This window comes from Leguminivora glycinivorella, chromosome 2 (assembly GCF_023078275.1).
Source record: "Leguminivora glycinivorella isolate SPB_JAAS2020 chromosome 2, LegGlyc_1.1, whole genome shotgun sequence".
In the NCBI taxonomy this organism is placed as follows: Eukaryota; Metazoa; Arthropoda; class Insecta; order Lepidoptera; family Tortricidae; genus Leguminivora; species Leguminivora glycinivorella.
The window spans coordinates 29765250-29791100 of NC_062972.1; the positions used below are offsets into that span (position 1 = coordinate 29765250).

The 25851-nt window shown below is 39.0% G+C and overlaps 3 protein-coding genes across 3 annotated transcripts; 1 reads left to right on the forward strand and 2 right to left on the reverse strand.

Annotated features, from left to right (window-relative positions):
• The first annotated feature begins 303 nt into the window (after window positions 1-303).
• On the forward strand, window positions 304-1484 carry LOC125242407. Its single transcript, XM_048151210.1, has 3 exons — window positions 304-444; window positions 652-730; window positions 1053-1484. Exons 2-3 carry the CDS (start codon window positions 725-727, stop codon window positions 1416-1418), a joined length of 372 nt encoding a protein of 123 aa, XP_048007167.1. The 5' UTR covers window positions 304-444; window positions 652-724; the 3' UTR covers window positions 1419-1484.
• A 1488-nt stretch (window positions 1485-2972) lies between these two features.
• On the reverse strand, window positions 2973-8984 carry LOC125242405. Its single transcript, XM_048151208.1, has 2 exons — window positions 7130-8984; window positions 2973-3025 (listed from the first exon to the last, which is right to left on the reverse strand). Exon 1 carries the CDS (start codon window positions 8832-8834, stop codon window positions 7374-7376), a length of 1461 nt encoding a protein of 486 aa, XP_048007165.1. The 5' UTR covers window positions 8835-8984; the 3' UTR covers window positions 2973-3025; window positions 7130-7373.
• Window positions 8985-11200: 2216 nt separating this feature from the next.
• Window positions 11201-13576, reverse strand: LOC125242406. The gene is made up of 3 exons (XM_048151209.1): window positions 13031-13576; window positions 11614-12801; window positions 11201-11536 (listed from the first exon to the last, which is right to left on the reverse strand). Exons 2-3 carry the CDS (start codon window positions 12791-12793, stop codon window positions 11502-11504), a joined length of 1215 nt encoding a protein of 404 aa, XP_048007166.1. The 5' UTR covers window positions 12794-12801; window positions 13031-13576; the 3' UTR covers window positions 11201-11501.
• Between the last annotated feature and the right edge of the window lie 12275 nt (window positions 13577-25851).

Sequence of the window (25851 nt, forward strand, 5' to 3'; positions counted from 1 at the left end):
ATAACACATAGAAAACAACCATGACTCGGGAACAAATATATGTGTTCATCACACAAACCCTTACTGAGATTCGACCCAGAAGCCCCTGGCTTAGTAGCTAGTCACTAACCAGTAGGTCAGATAAGTCGTCAAAATTATATAAGCAACATTACAATATACATTTATTCACACTTACATTGTATGATGATGATGTCCTTGTAGCTTCAGTAGAGAGAACAGTGGGTTTTCCTTGCTTCCTGTGTAGCGGAATGAATCAAGAGGATCGATCTGAGGAGCTTAAGTAGTGAAAATTCACGTGGAGCTAACGCAATACCTATATGAAATTTGTCAACGTGATTGAAAAACGCAACTCAGCACTTAGTCGGTGGAAACAATCATCGATTGCAAATCCCACAACGCAGCAAAATCAGATCACCGTGTATAATATAAAACAAATACGTGAAGGTACTTACCATATATTTTTTTTATTCATTAAATTCATTTTATGGTTTTAATCTTAGAAAAACAGACAATGTCGCGATCGGAGCTAGTATATTTTATTTGCTTTAGTGCATTATTGCTAACATCGTAAATCCAATCGTATCTCAATACAATGTGATGTCATTTTTTTTAAACGTTTGATTTTGAACTCTAATAACACAATAATTTCAGATATAAACCCCCGAAAATAAGTGAAAATATTATTTACTCTTATATATTCAACGCGATTAGTTCTACGGAAAATATGTCGGTAAGTATTTTTTTTAGAGTGAGTGTTTGTATTATTATTATAAAATAATTTCAAATTATAATGGTTACATTACTCATACGTAATTGATATAAAATAATAATTAAGTAAATACAATTTTTAATGTATGTGTCTGCTTAGCGCTAAGTCCACCTGTAGTCACCTACTTCGTTAATTTCATCGGATTTCTCTGTAACTTATGTTTTTTTTTTTTTGTGTGCAATAAAATATTTTATTATTAATGTAACTTATTTCAAGTTTTCATTTAATTAAAAGTTAATACTCGTAGTTAACATTAAACTAATAACTTAATTATTAATTACAGGATACATCAGAACACCTATTCAACTTCGTTCCTTTGGCATCATCCCAAACTCAAAGTCAGAGTGAACGGGAGTCAGGGGTGAGACGTCTGTCCTTGGGGGTCAAGAGGAAGGCAACACCCGTTTACTCGTTTATCAAAAAACCACATCGGAATGGAGGTACAAAAGTCATCAAAATAGAAATTTACGACAGTAACAAATTGAATGAGAACTTTGAACATATATGTAAATGTAATGCCGAGCTGTGTGCCCAATATGTAGTGAAAAATACGTTATTAGACCAAGTTTACGAATTAACGCGTAGAGTAATTGACAAGATAGACGAAGGTTTGTCCTCAGATACGCCACATGGGTACACCATCGAATAAGGGTACAATTTAATGTGATTGTGTAATATGAACATAGTTCTTAAGTTAATAAACATTATAAAAGTACACGTAATTTCATTTAACTATATCCAACTTTTACCTCAATGTTAATTACCTAGAGTAGGTACATAAAACTATAAAATAATATCTTATTAAGAGAACAGTACCTAACTCATCAGTACGAAATCAAAATCATTACTCATATCGGGTAGACATTTCTATTTAGAGATTTCAGATTACATACCTCAATGTATACAAAAACTCGATTATAGTTATACGTGTTAATTACCTACTAATATTCTAAATATCCCCCTCTTAAATACATGACTTCCTTAATTGATGTAAAATTAGCACATATTTGAATAGGTAGGTAAAACGAGTCAACTAGATGTACCTAGTACAAGCATTCTCCTATCTCGCTAGTTCCATTGAATACATGACTTCTTGAATGGAGACGAAATTAATATTTGAATGATGATTTCTTGGATTGCTTTGAAAAGTATTCGAACGTGTAATATTTATTGCAGTTACATTTACCTACAATCTACAAGTATTCTGCTACCTCACTTCTTGAATATGAGACTTCTTAAGTGAACGAAAAATTTTTTAATGATCGATCGATTCGAATTAGTACCTATTATAATGTGTAATATTGGTGGTAGCTAGATGTACCTACTAGCATTATAATACCTCACTACTTGAATACGTGACATCTTGAATGGATGCAAAATGAGTATTTGAATGATCGATCGATTCAAATTAGTATTCTAATGTGTAATATTGGTGGCACCTGGATCTTCTTTGATCCAGGTGCACCAATATTACACTACTTCCTAGTTATAAGCATAAGTTATAAGAATAAGATTGGTAGAGATTTTATAACTAAATAGGTATTTGATCATTTTATTAATTAGGGTCTATTTTAATTACGGGATAAATTTCAAATTCTATCATACTAAACTATTATCGAAATAAAGTTTAGCCAAATAGAATAAAAGAGAAATAATTGACTTAACAACAACATAAAAGTTAAATAAATAAATAAAAATTGAAGGGGCATTTTTGTACAGGCCTACTTGATTACAAACTAAGCATGATTCTTATTATTGACATTCGGTAATGCTTACATTCTTCATTTATACAATTTTTGCTTAAAACCAACATTGCTTGGTCAAACTTTAAAATTCATTCAACCTCCTTGCATTATTCCGGTGTTTGCCACGGCTCATGGAAGCATGGAGTCTGCTTGACAGCTAATTCCAGGATTTGGCGTAGGCACTAAGTTTCAATAGGTCTTATTGAAATTAGTCTGGTTTCCTCACGATGATTTCCTTCACTCAAAAGCAACTGGCAAATATCAGATGACAGTTCTCAAGTATTTATCGGTATGATTTGCGGTTCGAACCCGTATCTTATAATTCAAAGCATACAAATAATTAACACTAGGTGAGATTAGTTAACAGGTTACAGGATCATTAGACATTAAAAGTGTAACTTACATATTACATAGTAGTACAGGTGATGCAAGCCGTGATCGTCGGTGCTGTCGCCCCCTTTATACCCGACGTTGTGTAACACACATGCCTGAATCCGACTTGGGTATAGATCTGCGTGGGCAACAAGGGTTCATCATATCAGTAATACATATAACGCCATGCTACATGAGAGTAGGAGAAGGGGTCGCTTTCGACCACACTGTTATATGTATATTTACTCCAGAGTTGGCATCGCACGTCTGTTAATGAGAGTCAAGTCTACTGGCCTATCCAGAGTGACTCTCCCTGTACGATCGGTTCGCCTCCAGACTAAGTACTAGCTGAACATATAGTACTCTGGTGTCCTACACACCACCTGGACGTGGGGGCGCTGCCCCCACGGGGTCCTCCATAAGCCTGCCCCCACTAGACCCGACCCTTACTCCAACTCATAACCGACCGTACTACATGCTTTGCCTGTGTGCTTCCGGTACACACTCCGGGGAGCCCTACGCTCCCCAGTCCAATGTCCTTGTATTATTTGTCTAGGTAGACACCTCAGGATTGGACTACGACTTAGTGAAACTACGTTAACCAAAGGCCGTTGGCTAACCCTTTGTTCCACTCCCATGTAGCTAGTATTGTCGATTATACAAGTATAAATATCGCTCCTTGAAAAACATAGTGACACTATCCAAAAAACATAGGTTTTTAGTTAACAACGCCATCTAGGTCGCGCGTTCATAATGAACGCAATGCAAAGACACCTATCGATTTAGCTCGCTTAGTAGCGACAGGGGGCGCTAATGTCACTATGGCGAATAGTAGGAATAGACGCGTGGGGGACGGGAACAATGTCATGTTTGCATTAATGACCTGGACGCCGATCAAAATGTTGTGAACTCTAAGACGAAAGTTGTCATTTTGTGTTTAGTGACGGTGTTCCGCGAGATTGAATGGTAAGTATGACAATTTTCTTATGGAACATTGTATCAATCCTTAAAGTGTCACTTTGAACTTGTAATAACTATTCAATATTGAGTTTCATTTTAAAGTAACAGTGTCATTTTTGCTATAATGACACTAGTACTTTAACAATTCTAAACGTGTTTAGATAGGTATAGTGACACTGTGCACGTAATGACGGTTTGGCTTTAAACTATTAGGCTTAATGCAGGTTAAAAATAAAGTTGTACTGTACTTTTACTTAAAATGACGTTATGGTCTTAACTCCCTAAAAAGAATTTGCATGAATGAATCGTCATTATCTGTTTAGTGTCATTTTTGATTGTATGAATTACCATAATTACGCTTGCAAAGAAATAGAATACCGCTGTTATGAGTTTAACAGCAATTCCCGTCAACTTTGTACAAAAATTAAGGGAAAAGTTAAATTTGTTTTTATTAATTCCTATTTTGTTACCAAGATTTTGTTGATGAATTGAGATTTTATTAAGTTTTATTTCGTCATTAAGGTTCTCTAGTATCTATATTTTCTTAATTATAACAATTATCCTGTATATATCTTACGAAAGTCGAATTATATTACTAAATGTTGGTAACAAAATAGGATCAATTAAAATTTGCTGACGTGGCATTGTACAAAGTTGACGGGAATTGCTGTTAAAGCCACTTTAACTGGTAATGGTAGCTTTAAGCGCGTTGACTGATTCTTGTCACTTTAAGTTTTATGTCATGCTTTGCGGTAATTAAAATTACAGAACAGTTAATGATTAATTACCTTCTAGACATATTACGTTTAATACCATTGTTCCATTTAAGTTTAGCACATAAACCTACACAATTTTGATGAAATTCTATGAAAAAGACATTTTACTCTATTTTTTTGTAAAATACCTATAAACAGCGCTAATAAAAATTAAGGTTATTTTTTGTATAATTATTTTTTACGAAGTAATTGCTATTTTTGTGATCTACAAGACACAATTACTAATTTAAGATACAATATAAAAACTATGATTGTTAGTGGATAAATTTCTTGTACATTAATATAACAAAATTATTAGCCATAAATAAGTATATTTGTTTGTTACAGTAAAAAATGGATCAACGATATTCAAGGCTCAAAAATTCAAAGCAATCATCAATAGTATAAACACACCAGCATCTACAGATCACCTATTTGCTACATCGCCACGAGCATGCACATTTCAAGCGGCCGACTAAACTTCGCATAAGTTAGGGTATACCCTAACTCAGTGCCACGTACCACGTCGTCAAAAAAAAATCGCACCTCGCGCAAAATCGTTTCAGGCAAAAATATATCTAATCTTATTGACTGTAATCTATCAATATTTGTATCATTTCAAAGTAAAATTAAAGCCCTTTAAGAGAAAAGGTGTACAACTTTCTTAAAACCAATAATCGCCAATCTGCCGTGGTTTAAAAAAAAAAGGTATTGATGCTATTTTAACGGGACTCTTGGTGTGCTACCCCAGACGGTTTTAGAAGGAGCTGTAAAGGTGTCATGTGGATCTTTTGCACTCCAAATGTCACCGAGGACGAACGCCTGCAGAAAAAAAACCTTGAAGGCAATAGGGGTAAAACACCAGAAAAAAGCAGCTCAAGTGGTGGTACTGCTCCTAAACGGACTACGGCAGTAGCAAGTTGCTGAACGCCTAAGCATAATCCGTTTCCGGGTGCGACGAGTCTTGTTGCGGTTTCTGGAGACCAGTAGCTACATCAGGAGGCCAGGATCTGAGAGAAGACGCTGCACCACCGCTACATTGTATCGGCCTCTTTGCGGAACCGCTTTCTTATCGCTCCTGAGCTGCAGATACTGCTTAGAACAGCTCGAAGAAATGTAGTGAGAAATGGAGACATCCATGATCAGAAGAAGATTGAGGGAGAAGAAAATGTTACCCCGAAGAGCTGACAGAGGCTATCAATTGAAGCCAGAGCCAATACCCCAATCGAATTGCTATAAGGCTTGAGGATTGGATGTTGCAGCAATAGAGGAAAGTTTTGTTCCCCAACGAGACGAAGGAGATCATTTACACCAACTATAGACGCAAAAGGGTGTACAGGAGTCAAGGAGAGCAGTTTACACCAGCCTTCACCGAAGAAACAGTCAGTTACGGGAGCGGCTCGTGCATGTTCTGGGGCGGCATTTCCATCGACGGCAAAACGGATCCTTAACTGCAGGCAGTTACATTATGGAGATCTTAGAAGAACGTATGGTCTCGTACGCTGAGTTTTTTGGACCTGATTTCCAATTCATGCACGTCTACGCCCGTTGCCCTACTGCCTTGATAGTGCGGGACTCCCTGATGCATGAGGTCGGAATGCACCGTAATGGAGTGGCAGCAACGAGCCCCGACCTGAACCCCATCGAACATCTCTGGGATGAGTTAAAACGGCTTGTTTGGTCACGGGATCCTGCTCCAGCCACCCTCAAAGAGCTGGAAGCCGTAGTTATTGAGGAATGGGAAAATATTCCTCAAAAACTGATCGTAACACTGATCAGGTCCATAACTGATCGCATGGAAGCCAGAAGGGCCAGAGGGAGGAACACTGGGTTTTAAGGTTAATTTTAAGTCATTTTTTTCGATATTTATTGATTTTATTGCGTTTGATTTTTTTTAAATTTTAACCTGAATGCACTTTGGTTACTTTTTCCTGACAATTTTAATTTTTTGTATAAAATGTCACGAATTTTATGGATATTAAAATAAATGTATTACTAACGCAAATGTCAAGACTGAAAGTGATTTTTGTTTCTAATATTTTTTTAGTTATATTTTATTGTTTAAGAGGGCAAGCCAGGAGTGTTTACACTAGTTTTTTTACAGGGTTTGAGACCGAATGTCATTTAATTCAATAAATTTTAATGTATATACATAAAACGTGGTTTAATTGAAATAAAAGGTAAATTTCATAAAAAAATGGCTATAGTGTCATTTTTCCACAAAGTAAAACGAAGATATAAAGTTGTCATGTGTCCCTAAACAAAAATAAATGGAAAAGTGTCACTACCATTTTGTTTAAGCTTAATTATCTTAGAAACAAAATAAAAAAAATACAATTTACTATTATATCTATCAGGTTTAGTCACAAAACTAACAAGATCTGCCAAAAAATTACAAGTTTGTTGTAAAAATGGCAATTTTTGACAATTCAAAAATTTCAAAACTTTAAACCGTTGTACCCAAAAAAGACGTTTTTCATTTAATGACACTATGTTTTTCAAGGAGCGATATGTGTATAAACACTCACCAGGGCAGGCTCCTGTAACGGCGTGGAGGCGCTACATGTACTCCTCATTTCATACACCCCGCGCCGTCTCACGCCACGTGCACGTACCTTGCTTTTCTTCCAATGGCGCCAATGTGCTTCCGTCCCGCCATTGGAGCTGTCATTCGAGCTGTCCGTGTTGCCACATGACAAAGTAGTAACCTATTCAATACCACTTACCAATTTACATCGCGCTCGGCGCGACACTCTCGACAGCGAAAAAAGGTTATTGCAGCAAGGCGAGCAAGCTCCGCGTCCACTCCAGGATCTTATCCCTGGCTCGAATCGCTGCGCTCCGCTTGCTCCGACCAACGCCTCTCTCCTCCGGCTGCTCCCCTGATGGTGGGACTTCATCAGGACTGGATACTCCACAGTCACCCGTAGAATCAATCTCGATGTCGGGTTGTTCATCGAGTGCAGGTGTAGGGTTCAAACTCCTTGGAACCTCCACCTCTCCGGTGACCTCCTCGACCTCAACAGAATCTGCCGCCATGGGTTCTATGTCAGGTGTCTCGTCCTCCACCTCCAGCGGGTACAGATGGCCAACAGAACGTGTTAAAGTAGAATCGTCAGTCTTGACCCTCGCTACTCTACATTCGCCATCGCTTCCTCTGATCAGTTCGTGGATCTTCCCCACTTTCCAGAGGTTCCTGTTCTTGAGGTCCGATTTCACTTGTACGAGGTCGCCTACTTGTGGTGATCGAAGAGATTTCACTCTAGGCTGCTTGGGTGAGTTGTTGTATCTCTCTCTGAGACTAGCCAGATACTGTTGGATGAACATTCTTTTAAATTCCTCCAGAATGCTATACCCTCTCTTCCAGCTTTCAACAAGGTCGCTCTTTGTAGCCGTGTTACAAGTCGGTGAATCCACGGTGGACGGTCTCATAGTTAAACATTGTCCTAGGCTTAAAAAATCTGCTGGACAGAGAACATGTTCCACTTCAGTGCCGACTCTTGTCAGTGGTCTCGAATTAAGCACATTTTCCACCTCTTTCACCACTGTTAGTAGCCTGGTATCGTTAAGAAGGTGTTTTTCCAGTGTTCTTTTGAGGCAATGTTTTACCATGCCTATCAGCCGCTCATAAAATCCACCGTGCCACGGTGCTAGTTGACATATGAATTTCCACTGGATGTCATTCTTAACGCAGAATGGCTGTTGTACCATTTCAGCAACTAACTTGAAGCAAGTCGCATTGTCTGAGTATATCCGTTGCGGCTTGTTTCTCACAGCTATAAACCGTCGCAAGGCTAGGAGACATTCTTCAGCTGAAAGATCCTTTACAAGCTCAAGATGTATGGCTCTTACCGTCAAACACGTGAATAAAGCTATCCATCGCTTCTCTTTGCCAGTCTGGGTACTCACAAATAGCGGTCCTAGATAGTCAACACCAGTATAAGTGAAAGGTGTGTTATAATTCACTCGTTCTGGAGGTAGTGCCGGCGTAGCTGGTAAACGGTATGGACCACCTCCGTGTTTGACACACTGGGTGCAGCGTTTTAACACTTTCATCACCTGGGCTTTCCCCTGTGGTATCCAATAGCGTTCTCTGATGATACTCAATGTGTGTGGAGCACCGACGTGGTAGTTACTCTCATGGGTCTCCTTGATGACTCTGTCGGTGAACTCAGAGTTTTTTGGCAGTAGTATCGGATACTTCATGTCATAGCTCCAAGTGGTATTCGCCATACGTCCACGGCACCTCAGAAGGCCGTCTACATCGACAAAAAGATCTAAGTTTCGTGCTAAATGTGTTCTTTTACCATTTAGTTCTTCTTGAAAGTGACGTTTTTGTAGATCTTTTATCTCAGACACTCTTTTGTTAACAGTGGTCTGCTGCTGGATACCCTCTTTACTCTGATTCTCAGGATTGTCAAGTTCCATGGTTCCATCAGTAGGATATTCACCATTCTCTATGTGTGTGTTCAAATCCTGAGTCTCCATAGGTTCGTCGGGTTCACTGGGACTTTCTTGCTCCAGGGCTTCACGTTGGTCAATGTTATCACCAGTGGATACTTCCTGTGTCGGTTCACCTGGGTAGTCACCCAGGACCTCCCCAACGGAAAGAAGGTTTTGATGTGACTCATAGAGTCTATTCTGGGGCCAGCAGGATTCTTCTTTGACAAGAAACTCTGGTCCGTTAAACCAAAGTTGTCTTTTCTCTTCAAACAGTTCGGGTCGTGTCGCAATGTCAGCAGGGTTTTGCTTTGTGTGGACGTAGAACATCTCTGTGTTGGGGTGGTCACGCTTTATTTCATTCACTCTGTTAGCAACAAAGGGTGGAAGCAATTTATTCGACCTCATCCAGCTGAGTACGACCAAACTGTCTGACCACAAATATTCTTTCTCAATGTCAAGATCAAGATGGTTCCTTACATATTTCAGGAGTCTACTTCCAATCAGAAATCCTAGTAATTCCAATTTGGGAATCTTCAACTCATCCTTGTCTTTGGTCTGTGACACGTGTGATTTAGCCATCAAAAGGGAGACTGATTTTCCTTGTCCATCGCCAACCACTCTGAGGTAGATGACCGCAGCATACGCGTCCTTGGAAGCATCTGTGAAGCAGTGTAGGTGGTACTTAAGTCCATTCCTCGAGACATCTGTCCCCACATACCTAGGTACCTCTGTAACCACTATAGACTTCAAGCTTTCCATGACATTCTCCACTGATTGTGTCAGCTCTGTAGGCAGTTCTGTGTCCCATTTACATTTCCTTTCACAGATATTCTGGAAGATCAGCTTCATTGACAACATGAGCGGGCATACAAAACCGCATGGGTCATACACACGTGCTAAAGCCCGAAGAACTTTCCTCTTTGTGTTTATCGGAGGATCTGTGCTGAAATGGTCTTCAGTTACATTGAGTTTCAGTGTGTCTTCTGTGACATTCCACATTAGTCCAAGTACTTTGACCTGCCCATGTTTCACCGATCTATGATGTTCTGGTATCATGTCCATGAAACTCCGGTTATTTGAGATCCAGTCTCTCATATTCATAGACAGTTGTTCAAACGTTGTTCTAGTTTGCTCATAGATCTGCTTAGCCTCCTGCGGGTCATCAGCTCCCGTCACTAGATTGTCTACATAGCATTTGTCAGCAACCTTTTCCAGCAAAGCCTTATTTGTCGTGCTTATGTAGTGACGGATCGTGGCTGTCAGCAAAAACGGACTCGCGACGACTCCAAAGGGTACCCTGCAGAACCTCAGATATAGCAGGTTATCTTCGGTAGCTTCCTTGGTTGTGTCCTTTAACCAGAGGAACCTTGTAACATCACGATCATCCTCTTGAAGTGCCACTTGTAGGAACGCCTTCTCGACATCAGCCAGTATGCCATACCTCTTTGTTCGGAACTTCAGCAGTAATGCAGTAAGGTCTTCCAACATAGAAGGTCCACTGTAAAGGCACTCATTTAGGCTTTTCTGTCCAGTAACTTTGGCACTAGCGTCATACACTATTCTACCCTTGCCATCTTGTTTGACCATATGATGAGCGAGGTAGTGGACTGGGTGGTCTCTGTCCAGGTCTGGTCCTCTCGCTACAACCTCAATGATCCCTAGGTCAAGTTGTCCTTTCAGTATAGAATCATACTCATTGACCAATGGCAAGTCCGGCCTTTTCAGGATACTTTTCAATCGACCCAAGGCCAAACCAAAGTTTGATGGCAGATCTGGTGGGTATTCGATCCAGGGCCACTTGACTAAGTACCGGCCTTCTTGATATTGGACAGTCTCATTGAAGTGACGGACTGCTTCTTCTTGCCTCGTAGCTTTAGGTGAGTCCGTAATCCCTAGGTTCTCTAACGACCACAAGAATCTGACATCTATGTTTCTTAGGGGCAAGTCTGGCTCATTGAAATACGGGCAGTTAGGGGTATGACATTGACAATATGTGACTACCGAGAGGGCTTCGCTTTTCTCTTCGATAGTAAGTTTTCCTGAAGGCACCCACCCAAAATCAGTATCCAATAACCAAAAATCTTCTGAAACCTGTATTTTTCTTCCTGTGAGGATCGCGCCAAAGTAGTCGTTCCCGATGAGTACATCAACCCCTCTCCAACCGTACCATCATCAGCAACAATGTCAACACCAGGATACTCAAATGATGTCACTGGTACTCTGTCTGTTATCCTGGGTACCACATTTACAGTAAACTGTTTGGTGATATCACGTTTTGTCTGTATGTTGACTGTAGTTGAAGGGGATGACGTCTGCTGAGGTTCAGAGGCTCCAAAGGTGAAAATGAGCAGAAGATCCTTTTCATTGGTGGGCAGGTTTAACCTTTTTGCAGTCGCTCGGGTAATATAACTACGTTGGCTTCCACTATCCAAAAAGACTCTTCCTCTGATGGCCTTCCTAGTTAGCGGGTTTTGAAGGGTTGCCACTGCGGTCTGTAAAAAGGTATTTTTATGAGATGTGGCACACAAGGATTTAATAGCATCATCATCTAAAATGTCACTTTTCTCACCAACGGGAGCTGGGTTGGGACAGAATAAGATCAGGTGATCTCCTTTACAGCGGAAACAAGCAATCTTGCGTTTGCAGGATGATGCTGCATGATTGCGTCGGAGGCAGTGCAAGCACCTTCCCTTCACTTGTTTTTGCCTGGCTTCTACTGTGGTGTATTTACGGCAGTCCCTGCTTGCATGTCCTTTCCCCTGGCAGAACAAGCATGACCTTAGTGCCTTCTTCGGAGGTTGTGCACCAGTGTTTCCTGGATGTTTTCGTTTACGGCTACTTGATGGTCTGACTTCAGTACGGACTTGCAGTGCTTCAGTCGTAGTACCTGGTACGGCAATGAACTCAGTGTCACCCACAGAAGAGGCGGATTTCTCCATAGCTGTTATAATCCTGTCTAAGCTACTTCGTATGGCTGACAAATCAGTACCTCCTCCTATCAGATGATGTTCGTGGATGACCTTCTCTGGAAACTTTGATAATACCAGGGATCTCAGATGGTTCCCTCCAATCGGCTCTCCGAGCTTTTCTAACACACGGATGTTGTGCTCTATATTATCCAGCACGCTCCGGCAACTCGCGCTAGTAGAATCTGCCTTCCGGAGGCTGTTAAGGGCTGAATAATGAGCATCAATGAGGGTGTGTGTTGAGCCGTACCGTTTCTTTAGGGTTTCAACGGCAACAGAATAGTTTGCGTTGGTTGCAGCTAATCCGGATACGGTCTCTAACGCTGAATCTTTCAGGCAGCTCAGGAGGTACATAAGCTTTTCAGATTCCTGTAAATTTCTCTGATCCACGTTAGCAACAAATCGGTCCCAAAATTCGCACCACTTTAAGTGGTCACCGGAGAAGGAAGGCAGGCTCAGTTCTGGCAACTTCGACTTGTTGACTGACTCATTTCGCCTTTTGTTGAGTTGGCATGCCGTTTCTAGGTCTGTCAATATGTCTTCGGCCTTGAGCTGGTCCTCGGTCATGCCAACTATGTCCGCCTCCGGTACAACCCTTAGGTACTGAAAGATCTCTCTTTCGAAGCTGTCCAAGCACTGTCGTAATTTTATATGGAGTCCTGTGAACTGGTCTTCACTAACGGCTCCATTAGCCTGAAGTTGTTGCAAGAGGGCTTCGGAGTCCGCAGTAACTTTTGTTAGTCGCTCATGGCGCAACTTTACTCGGCTGTATAAGCTTGCCATGGTGACGGCTGAAAATAATTAAAACAATTGGCTAATTGCACTACACTACAGTTTCATTTATAAATAATTATTAGTCTATATCAAGTTTATATTTTCAATAAAATTTTAAAAGTAGGTAGTTATACTTCTTGGCGGAGGCACTGCCGTACATTCATTTGCTTTCTTCGACGCAATCCTTTGATGTTTTTATGTCAAATGTTTTCGATAAAATACATAGATCATCGGCAACAAACTCACCCGGTCAGTCGTTTTGTTGTACGAGTAAACTTTTTACTCCCTTGTCCCGGGCGGCGGACCGAAAATGCCCACGAATCGTGAACTAAGTATTTCCAATTTGGCCGGGTATATTCCCTACTTTGGTGCAGCTGCAATGTACATAGAATACCATAATTACTTCATCACACTTAAAACTCGTATTTGCAGAAAATAAAGCCAAACTTGGTCGCCGGGTGCGTCATGGCGGCTGAACCAAGCACCTTACATGTTTACCCGTACCTGAAATGTTGCTGCAACTCGCTTTGAGAATAATTCCCTTTGCCAAACTGGAATCTTAAATCTCAGGGCGTTGAGATATCTCTTAATACACTAAATAAGACACTTTCTTCTCGCTAAACTCACTTCACTTTGCATTTGCAACTTTGAATACCGCGAAAGTTCTGATTTTTTTCCTTTCAACTTCGATGATACTCGCCACAGAGCAGAGCAGTGCAATGGTGCGTTCCGATTCCTGATCGCGTTCGCAAGACTCCTTGACTGTCACAAAATAGTAAATCCAATCGACACGCGAAATACACCTGTATTATTACAAATTATGTGTATTATCTGCTTAATAAGGATTACTAACTGTTGTTTGTCTTATAAAAATAATTTTCCTGGTTAATTTATTTGTCACTGCAAATAAATGATCGAATCCGAACGTCCTCTTGAGATCACAGATAAGTAAACCACAGAATAATAATTAGTTACTACGTCTTGCGACAACTGTATAAAATACAATATGGCCAACATAACAAAAAATTACGTAATAATTATTAAAGTCTATACTTAATCTAGCTTAGCCTAGGGTGCACCCTTTTACCGTCTAAATGAAATAGGTTAAAATAAACATGCTATTAAATTAAAACAACTTGCTCCTTTTCCATTTATTTATTGATCTCGTCGCAAGCTGTGAAATAAACAATGATTAATATAGGACATATTTTCGAAATAAAATACGTCACCCAAGTTAAGTACCTTGAGCTCAACCAATTCAAAAATTAATTTGACTATCTTGGCAACAAGGACCTGTTTTAAAATGATCTACAGATGGAATAGCCAAAACTGATTTGGCTTCCCGTCATCACAAATCCCAGATCATCTTCACCATTTCTTGTCGCCCCCTTTATACCCGACGTTGTGTAACACACATGCCTGAATCCGACTTGGGTATAGATCTGCGTGGGCAACAAGGGTTCATCATATCAGTAATACATATAACGCCATGCTACATGAGAGTAGGAGAAGGGGTCGCTTTCGACCACACTGTTATATGTATATTTACTCCAGAGTTGGCATCGCACGTCTGTTAATGAGAGTCAAGTCTACTGGCCTATCCAGAGTGACTCTCCCTGTACGATCGGTTCGCCTCCAGACTAAGTACTAGCTGAACATATAGTACTCTGGTGTCCTACACACCACCTGGACGTGGGGGCGCTGCCCCCACGGGGTCCTCCATAAGCCTGCCCCCACTAGACCCGACCCTTACTCCAACTCATAACCGACCGTACTACATGCTTTGCCTGTGTGCTTCCGGTACACACTCCGGGGAGCCCTACGCTCCCCAGTCCAATGTCCTTGTATTATTTGTCTAGGTAGACACCTCAGGATTGGACTACGACTTAGTGAAACTACGTTAACCAAAGGCCGTTGGCTAACCCTTTGTTCCACTCCCATGTAGCTAGTATTGTCGATTATACAAGTATAAATATGTGTATAAACACTCACCAGGGCAGGCTCCTGTAACGGCGTGGAGGCGCTACATGTACTCCTCATTTCATACACCCCGCGCCGTCTCACGCCACGTGCACGTACCTTGCTTTTCTTCCAATGGCGCCAATGTGCTTCCGTCCCGCCATTGGAGCTGTCATTCGAGCTGTCCGTGTTGCCACATGACAAAGTAGTAACCTATTCAATACCACTTACCAATTTACATCGCGCTCGGCGCGACAGGTGCCTTGTCTACTCATGGAAGCGGTCCGTCGAAAATGAGCTGCGAGTTCCCAGGTTTGAGCTGGTGGAGCGAGGTCACGAGGGTTGCTGAAGATAGGAAGGCGTGGCATGAGCTTGTGAAGGTCCTTTGCATCTCTGGGGTGCCTTAGGACACCCACACATAACTGGTAAGGTAGTATAGTGGCACTGGGGCTTAACTCCAAGGGGCATCTAGCACCCAATACCTGAAACATGTAAATAGGCGGACATAAGAAATAGGAAGTTGTAGGCTTACTAAAATTCTCCATCTCTAAGACCAGAATTAGAATGTTATTGTAGTGCGCTATAGGAATTAGACAATCTCTCTATTGGAAAACATTTTACCATTTTAGCAAGTCAAGGTTTAAACTAGACTATGAACTGCTTTGTGATGGACAAGTTAAATACATTATTACTTACGGCGAAAACTTGGCTAATTCCATTATGGTATCATCATATCATCATGAAAGAAAACCACGTAGTTCCACTGGCGTCATGGGGTCATTTTATTATTGTAGCTAAAGGTTCGGTTTGTTTCATTATTGTTCATGATGTTTTCCATAATCTAAAATCAAATAAGCATTTATTTATTACATTCGTTATACACATTTTGTGTTGTATTTACCACATTACTAACAACATATATCATTACTTAGTTAATGTATTACTCACTTTTATGATTTATAACAAATACAAGCCAGCAGGTCGATAAATTACGTAATTTTCAGTTCCAAATAATGCGTGTACGTCTGAACGGCATCCATTTTTCTTTTATTTCTGTCTGACTGACAGTAATGACGTGGCAATGACGTCAGCATAGCAAATGTTGCCATAGAAAAATCAAAAGGGCTCTATAGATCATAAGACATTTGACGGACCGGATGCGACTAAAATTTATCCAGTATGAATGGGGCTCTGCAGACTATGTGGAACGAATTGTAGAATAATAAAATAGAGACAGTGATTTGACGTTTACATTCAATCTTAATGCTTTTTTTATATAAATATGAAATAAATAAATAAATATTGGGGACATCTTACACAGTTCAACTTAGCCCAAACCTATCAAATTTTGTGCTATGGGTGCTAAGCGACGATATGCCTATTTGAATGGATGAAAACATGCTTGTATACAAGGGAAACATCCATGATTCATATAAATATATTCTGTGGAGTTTCATTGAGGAGAAAAATATTATTATAGTAAAACTTTGTTTAGACTGCTAGTATACTATGACAAATTAAAAGGTCAGTTGAAGAACACCAAATTTCAAACTTTCTATGTTTTGCTAAATAACGGATCGTAGAACCATATTAGTTATAAAATGAGATAAATAGGTAATGCGTAGTAGTACAGGATTTACTAGCTTTTGCCCGCGGTTTCGCTCGCATACTGTTCGAAACGTAATTCTTGTTCAATCGTTTACAAAACAAAGTAAGATTTCAGTTGGATCTGTAGATTTCGATGTACGGTAGGGTAGCCATACTACCATCGTTGTGTAACAATGCAACAATCGTTGCAATCATTTATTCATAAAAATGGTACATGTACAATATTATGTGCAACCAAGTCTCATATTTCGTCATGTTTGGAAACTTTCACTCATGTGTCTTCCATCTTTTTTATATACTGCGTCAGTGGCAAACAGGCGTGCGGCCCGTCTGATGTAAAGCGGTTACCGTAACCTATGGACGCCTGCAACTCAAACAGTGTCACATGCGCGTTCGATAGGTTTATTAAGCTAATGATAGTTCAGTATGTAGGTATGTGTGTATGTTTGTAACGATAATACTAGAAGATAGTTATGTCATAGAGTTAGAAGATGTTATCAGAGCAGCTAGGCGTAACAAGTTAGGTACTTGTATTATTTTTCCTACTTACAAAAGGAGAATTCTTAGCAATATTTCGTATCATCTTCCATAAAAAAGGTTGCAAAGATGTAATTAATGCTTAACGGTAATTGGCATCACATACAATATTTTGGAGTTTTGCGTACAATTTTGCGTGCCGTTTGTATAGGGTTAATGCGAAAGTTAAATGTAAGACGTGATTGCATAAGGTGATTCATAAAGTAAAAAATAACATAGTCCCTGTACTTACGATATAAGTACCTATGTTTATTATTTTTAATTTCTGATCAATTTGAAAAATTGAAATAGCAACAAGAAAAAGGGAGAGCTTTTTAATTATGATATCATACATTATTTTTACTGTCATTATCTAAGTGGACTTGCAGGTATGTCAGAAACAGTGAAATTGAGCGCATGAGGAAGGATGAAATCTGAACGAGTAGTATAAATGAGATTCGCATAATAGAAAGAAGAGAGGAATTAGCTAGATGAATGGATGAAGTGTTATCTGAAGATAGGAAGGGTTTCTTCGTGTTTGCAAGTCTGAGAATAGTGACGGCAGTTATTGGAATTTCGAAATGGGGAAAGGGTTACACAAACTTGATACCAAAAGAGTTAGGTGTTAGGATAAATAATTTATACCTTTTACAGGTACATTCTTTTGGTAACAACATACTCTACATGCCGCTAACAAACGAACTAAACACACACCCTGTGTCTTTATGGGATAAATCAGATAATTTTGTCTGGCATATATATAAAAAAAAAATGTGACTTAACATGGAATCATATTTATAAAATTGTTGATTTGATTAAAACATTGATTATCTGATTACTCTTATAATTATACATAGGACATTATGCCGAGAAAGGAGGAAAATTATTGATTAGTATTGAGTTGTGGACTGGTTCCTTGAACTATGGGGAGAACAGTTGTCAGTGGCTACCTGAGAATAGAAAGGCTTTTTCTTTCTAGTGAAGAGATCTTTGTAAGTTCATAATATCTGTACAATGGAGATAGCGGGTTACCTGTCGGACAATGTGACTAACTACCCATATGAGGATGCAAGGATTTTACCATTAGGGTACATTTGATTCACAACCAAATGCTTTTACTGGAATGAAAATTCTGGCTGGTGGCAATTTGACTCATGTGTCTGGGTAACTATTAAGTTCATAATTCGTGCTGGATCAGTGAGGTTCTTTTGAGTATTGGTCACTTTTATTCACCACAACTATGAAAATGGGAAATTGAAAATTTCAATAACTGAATTATTTTATTGGTTATTTTCGTTTAACACAAAATGTTATTTTGAATCAAACGAAAATAAAAGGGGCAGATGTAACGGACCACACAGTCCTCGGTTCAAATCATAAGATATATCTATAATAATTATGCTTAGAAACAAATGCATACAAAGATAAAAACTTAAAAATTGCAAATAAATAAAACGAAAACAACTTACATACAAAATGGAATTCCAACAAATTAAAAATAGAAATTCTCGGAATTAAATCCGGCACAATAGGCGTTTTAGGCACAATAGGCAAAACCGGCACAATAGGCGTTTTAGGCACAACTGGCACATCCGGCACATTAGGCACTATTTGCCATTTAACAACACAGCGCCTGCGTTAAAATCGGGACAATAAAACTCAGAGCGCAGCGTCAGAGGGGATCAGTCGGCTAGGGAACGTTGAGGTGCTCACTTCAGAAGAATTGGTGAAGTCATTCGACTAGGGAGCATTGAAGGGAACACATCAGTAGTTTAAGAAGGAAGCGGACTTGAGGCACGAGCATTGAGAGGTTGGAGACTGGCGAGAAGGTATCTTGGTAAATTAGACTTGAAGACTACAAGTAAGTGTCCAGATTGTTTATTTTGAATGTGTTTATATTTGTAATTTTAGATTAATGCTATATATCTGAAGGTGATAAATTTTAATATTGGTACTTATTCATTTCATATGAACAAGATATTCATGAATGTTATATTTATGTGGTAGTTATTTAAAGGCGTACAGATTTCAATTTGTTTATTACATACAATTAACTCTAACGGTTAATTTGGAATATTATTGATTGGGATCTGAATGTCTCTGATATGACTACTACATGAAACAAAATAGATACATAAAATATTACACATATTTACTTTATGTATATACACTTCTATTAGCTAGAATCTCTTTGGGTGATTAGAAGGATCTCCATACTATAGTCTCACTCCTAAGTAAAATAATTTTGCTATTCCAATGAAAGTAGGATTAATAACTTTATTTATTGTTCATAACATGTAAACTTTATTAGAGTCAAAGGATAACTTGTGGGAATTAATACTAATACTAAATACAAGGGAGGCATAGGACATCTATGGATGTTAGGATCCTGTCGCTATCAAGGAGAATCATTGATATAAAAATAAGATTGTTCACAAAAGTTGAATCATTGACTCTGGCCTCGAGATTGGCAGACTTTGGAATCATCATTCCATTTTCATAATATGGTTAACGATAACGTTGTCTGGGAAATCAAACAATTCTAGCATTGACTAGTGAAACACGATGTCAAGCAATGGACCACTATACTCGGAACGTGGGAAATTGCACGCATATAGAATTTATACTTTGGGATCTTGGACAACTTTCGATGGCTAAGGCCGAACCAAAATATATATATGGGATGGCGTGTGAGTCTGGGGATTTGTCGTTCGAAAGGCTAGATCAATGAAGTATTTGTCTTAGTATCAAAAGAAGGTCAATGAATAGGCCCAATAATGGGTATCAAAATAGATATTCTGTTTCCTTGATAGACCAGGGGTAGGCAGAGCAGTTTCTATCCTGACGGTAGAGGACTTGGTTGCAGAAACATCCCAAAACATATAAAATTATACTGGGATTAAAGGGTCCTTGACTAAATATTTGATATCTACTACTATGGTAGTACATTTTTAAGTAGTGCAAAGACACTTTACATCAGTTTACTTTTGTTCTAGGATCCCATTTGTTCAATGTTTGATAAAACATAAATTGAACTAGCAACCTGGTTTGTCCATATGCTCGAGCGAGGTCCTTATAATAGGCTATATTATATTATACACCTATTATTCCTACGTATAAGGGACTCGTGGGTCGGAAACAATTAACCCCATTTTAAATAATGTCTTGTATATATTTTTAATATATTTCCTGTATTTATATTCCTTACACAATTTTACCTATCTCGCACACTCTTATCTCAACGCACTAAATTCTTTTACAAATGTCGTTCACTCTGCTTATTATACCTCAAGTGAATATATTACTGCCTTAGTTTTATCAACTTAAATAGCAAGTTCCTAAAGGTAAAAAGAATCTGGATTGCTACGCACAACTACGGGGTCCTACCACTTACTAGACGATCACAGTATTTGTTTTAATGGCCAATAGTGTATTGTTTTAATTAGGGCTAACAATTTGGACTTAAGTTAGGTAGTGTTAGGTTAATAAAGGGTGAATTAATTAAGGGATAGCGGGGTGTTATAATATGTTGCATAAAAACATAAAAAGAACTGAAACTACTAAACTTAAACTAACACGGAATAAATATAATTATGTGCATATTTAAAAATATTTACAAAAAGCAGCTTGTATATTAAGTATTTGTGTATTATATTTATCGACGTCTGAGGCTTTACAACACAAGCCTTCTTGGGTACGACGTATGACTCAATTAATTTATTTCAGAATGATCCTTCATACGTGTTTAACTCGACTAAATTAGTTGAAAGACAATATATTTTAATGTATATAAAGTACCAACATTTTGCCTAACTTCAACACCGTACACAAACATAAAATACTAGAACCCAACTACTAAAAAACTAATTTTAAAGTCCAATCTTTTAAATCCCAATAGTTAGGTAAGTAACAAGTTGTAGCATTCGCTACCTAAACTAAAATATTAGTCTTACGTGTTTCGAAGCTGCTTCAATCTTAGAACCTATTTTGCTTCTTATATACTCTACTACATACTTACCTACATAACATTTACTCAAACATTTATTAACGTGGAAAAATTACATATTCAAACTAAGACGAAAGTCTGCGAAAAACGTTAAAATGACGACGCAAAAACGACTAGGTGTTATAAGTTTGACGTGTCTGTCCGTGTGTGTGTGTGTCTGTCTGTCTGTCTATCTGTCTGTCTGTTTGTCTGTCTGTGGCATCGTAGCTCCCTAACGGATGAACCGATTTGGATTTAGTTTTTTTGTCTGAAAGCTGAGTAAGTCGGGAGTGTTCTTAGCCATGTTTCATGAAAATCGGTCTACTATGTCGCGATCGGGGGTTTTTCATAATTTTAATTTTGTGGTTAGGTTATTGAAAAAGGAGAGCTAGTAATTTTAAATCTAATAGTGGTAATGATTTCGTTTTTGATAATAGAATTTAAAAGGTTAGTAGTGAAAATATCATTCAACGAAATTCCGAAATCAAATGGTCGACTTTCAAATATTGCGCCTCAGTTTCGTCAACCATACGCTTCGCGATTTCTAGAAAAAACTTCTACGCGTTAAAGTCCCACAGACCTAAAGTTTCAACTACTAATGGTACAACCAAAATTGATGTCTTACCCTTGAAAAAACACCATTACCGTACGTTTCCTACCGTTAAAGACATGTCACGTCTACTTTAATTATTCACTCTATTTTACATATTTGAGGTTAGCGCGTGGACTATAAATCATGCTTTGTTGAGGCCAACAAAAGAAGTCATTTTAGGTCTAAAAGTGCCCTATTGAAGGAACCCGCCCTATATAATATTTGCGTACCTGCTTAGAAAGGGCAGGGGCTGAGTGTTTAGGCGAGTTTGTATTGGCGAAACATAATATATGTTCGATATTTTGTTTATTGTACGCAATACACTTTGTCAAAACAGAGAAAAAGGTAAGATGGATTGAAATACTTTTTAATCCTATGGGTAAAACACATTACCACCCGGAAAGACAAATATTTGTTTTGCATTGAAATAACTGGAGTAAAGTTGAGAACATTTTATCCAGGACTCGGAAATTGTTTTATTTTTCACACCGGTTTCATTTATTTATCCTTGCTTTGGATTACTTGGTTCGTTTATGGTTATTTATCAGTAAACTCATTGATTGAATAGAAGTATTAATAAGTTTTTTTTTTTTTATATATCTTACGAACAGAGATAAAAGATTGAAGAACCGATGGCCATTGGTCTTATAATTCTATCTGTAGTGCAAATTTAGGAGTTTCAACTCAAAACTTGTCAAAAATCGATGAAAAGCTTGTGGAGCCCCTTAACCTGTAACCTTACTAAACATAATTATATTAACAAATGTTTCATTGCCTGATTTTAGCTACATTTCAATATAAACTGTAAATTTTACTAGGCATCTAAGCTGTTTCTCCGCACAGACAGCCCATAAAAAACGAAAAAACCAGCACCACATTAAATTTATATCCTTCAAACACTTAATATTAACGTGCTCAGACCTTTCCAGGTATAAAGGTCAATGAACTACACTCGAAAAGGTTTTCAGCAGCTTAATTTCCATCAGGGTCGAGCATGCGCTTCAGACTGACCTTGAGATGACCTTGATCTTTATCATTTGAATATTAGGATAAGGGATACCAGGTGTACATAATACATTGCTGGCCCTTAAAGTTGATCAAAGGTGCATAGACTTTCTGAGATAACATACACTAGAGAATTTTCGACGGGTACTTCGGCAGGCAGGTGGTCTAGTAGTCAGGACTTTGGCCGCGTAAGCTGAAGGCCCGGGTTCGATCCTTGGCTAAAAAGGTAGGCATGTCGACACTATGACTGGACTAGCCAAGCAATAAGAATAATTGTATACTTAAGTTAATTATTCTCTACTCTTCAGGCCCTGTAGCCGAATGGCATTTCTGCGACGCGAAACGCCACCGAAACGCCGCAGAAATGTAGTCTGGCTCTGTTGCGCCAATACGCAATAGCGATGGAGATAGATAGCTACGAAAGATATATTATCGTAAGCGTTTGTGCGTTCAGCTACGCACACTGTTCAGACTCATATAAGGACATATTATTAAATTAAAACGGGACTTAATCGCGTAAAACTTACGTTTTATATTTAACCCGACGTTTCGGACATGACATTACGTCCGTGGTCACGGGTAGACGGGCTGGGAGTTGTATCAACATCTTCTAGCTGTACGAGTTTTTCGAACTACCCGCACTTGATTGTCATCAGTCACTTTTACGCTAGGGTTGCCACTCTGCCTACATACAACACTCACGACATCCGATGGTATGGGACGGGAAGTTTTCTCACGTTTACACTTGCTAATCACTGGATTCCACGAAGATGAAATCCCCTGCCCTTCATTTTGATTGAAATTACGATGTTTCCTGATTTCAATCGCTTCACGTACCTTCCTGCTATAGTAAAGACGTTCAGTTGAAAGGACTTTGGAATTATGCAGTTCAATCCAGTGGTTTGGTCCTGACTAGCAAATGCTCGGCAACCGTAGACTTATTTATTTGTCGTTTTTTGACCGCCGCGATATGTTCTTTGACCCTTTCCGCTATGGTGCGTTTGGTTTATCCAATATAAGAACTACCACAGCTACAGTCAATCTTATAAACGCCTGGCGTCTGATATGAGTGAAGATCGTGTTAGTTTAAATCAATATATCTCATATAAGGACGTAAGACAAATATTTAAATATGACTTGAAAATGTTGAAAATCGCGATATATTAACGTAAGATAACTCTGGGTACGTAGCGAAATGCACAAATGCATGAAAATATCAATCTCGTAGCTAGCAATCCATATCACTCTTCCGTATTAGTGCGACAGAGATAGACTGCGTTCCGATCGGCGCCTAGCGTCAACGATTTGCCATTTCGGAGTATACTCGTATTTAAATATGTTTGGCCGTAAAACAGTAATTTTATGTATATATCAAATGCTACACTTTTCGAATCTAAAAATACAGAGCTGCAATTTAACTTTGACTTCGAGTGTAAATCCTTTTCATCGGACATTTAATGGATAGGAAAGTTGACAATGGGCTAAAAATAGAAAGTTATAAGTTCACGACCTTTTCTTACTCTTATTTACCTCAGGCACTTACTTTTAAAAATATCTTGCAATATAACTCGCAAAATTCTTATCTATTTTAGAAGATGTTGTTATTTAATAGAGCGATCGATTCCTATTTTTAACTATAGGACGTGCCTCAAACTACTCGCTACGCTCGCGTTAATATTGAAGTCTTTCGCTTGCTCGGGTAGCAATATTGGTACCTGCGGTAAAACAAAAACTAGGCCCACTTGTAAAACAAATACCCATTTATTCACTGGAATAGGAAAATAATTGTATTCCGTGTTCAATATTACATTAACATTGTCGCTAGTTCATTAGTTATTATGAACGAAGTACAGTAATAGACCACCGCTAAAATAAGCCAAAATTATGCATTAAATTGAGCTAAATTGTTTAGCTGAATAGTGAGATAATGCTTGTTGTGTGACGGGTATTATTATTAATGCCACGCGTGCAAGGCTTATTACATGTTAGTAATTTTGTTTTTAAACTTGCCTTGGTCGCCCCTTAGCCTGGGACGCGACCTGCGTCGATACGCTGGCCCCGTGAGCCCCGTCCCACATTGAAGGGTCTACCCGGACCGAATGACACAAACGCTCACGAAACAAAACGCTCGTATATATCTATCTCTATCGCTCTTGCGTATTGGCGCGACAGAGCCAGACTACCTTTCGCGGCGTTTCGTTTTCGTTTGGCCTCGTAGAAATGTCATTCGGCTACTGGGCCTGGCACAGACGCTCAAGCGACGCAAGTATTCGTTGCGCTTCAATGAATTCGTGAAAGAAGTGTCAGTTCGGCTGGTAGGTCGTAGATCTCAGGTGACCCCAGGGCTGGCTCTTTCTTTGCCCAGAGAATAGGGTTGGCAATTCAGAAGGGGAAATGTCGACAGCATTTTGGGAGGTCTCCCGCAGGCAAATGAATAGGAGGATTTTTTTATACATAATTTTTAATTAATGTTTGTTTGTGTTAGCTTATTTTTAATTTTAAGCTTTACTAAGTTAATTGTAAGATTTGATTTGTGTTTAGAATAAGTTTTATTATTAAGTATTTTAATGAGTATTAAACATGTTTGTATTGTTAATTTATATTTATTATCGCGAATAAATAATTTTAAAACTAGGTAGGTAGTTACATAATGTATTCTACTTCTCTTCTTCGTCAAAACCTCATGACTGAGGGTCGTGACCACCATAAGTCGCTGTACGTTGGAGTGCTCTCCACTCAGGCCGATCTTTTGCCTTCCTAAAGGATCCCTGGAGCCCAACGCGTGTGACCTTCATGATTGTGCTGAACCAGCGCGTGGGTAATCCGGCTCTTTTTTATTCTTCTGCGAAATATTGGAGGTAGAGCATAGCGAATGATATTCCGCTTTGTGTGGTTGGGCACAGCACAGCGGATATCGTCTCGCTCGAATCTAGAAAAGAGCCCAACTGGTGAAGTACCTCCGCCTTACAGAAGACTGCAGCCAAATAGCACTAGACCCTACTCATAGTGTTGTGTTCCTTCCGGTGAGTAAGGCTACCAGATCTCAACGAGGATGCGGTGTGCTGACGACGAGAGGACTTACGGAACTAATTTGTTCCGTCTATTGTCCTTTGAGTCGTCGGCATCCCGAACCCTCCTTACTGTACTAATGGATCAAAGAGGTTCAGAATGACCTGTGTGACTTTTATGCGACTGAGTTGCATCAGATAGCATAGGATTATAACGAATGGTGGAGTCTAGTGTCGGAGGCCTAAATCCACTTCGGGTTGCTGAAAGTAAGCAGTAGTACCTATAGGTACTTAATTTGAAATAAATTTAATGTTTTATTTCAAAGTAAGTATTACTTAAATTCGATTTAATCTGTTTCATAACTCAAACAAAAAATCCAAACAAACCATTGCA

Excerpts from the sequence above, each read along its gene's own strand:
- LOC125242405 (XM_048151208.1), bottom strand. The coding sequence starts at position 8,834 with ATGGCGAATACCACTTGGAGCTATGACATGAAGTATCCGATACTACTG.
- LOC125242406 (XM_048151209.1), bottom strand. The coding sequence starts at position 12,793 with ATGGCAAGCTTATACAGCCGAGTAAAGTTGCGCCATGAGCGACTAACA. Across the intron at positions 11,537-11,613 it reads TCCCAACCCAGCTCCCGTTG|ACCGCAGTGGCAACCCTTCA; the intron begins GTGAGAAAAGTG and ends ACCTTTTTACAG.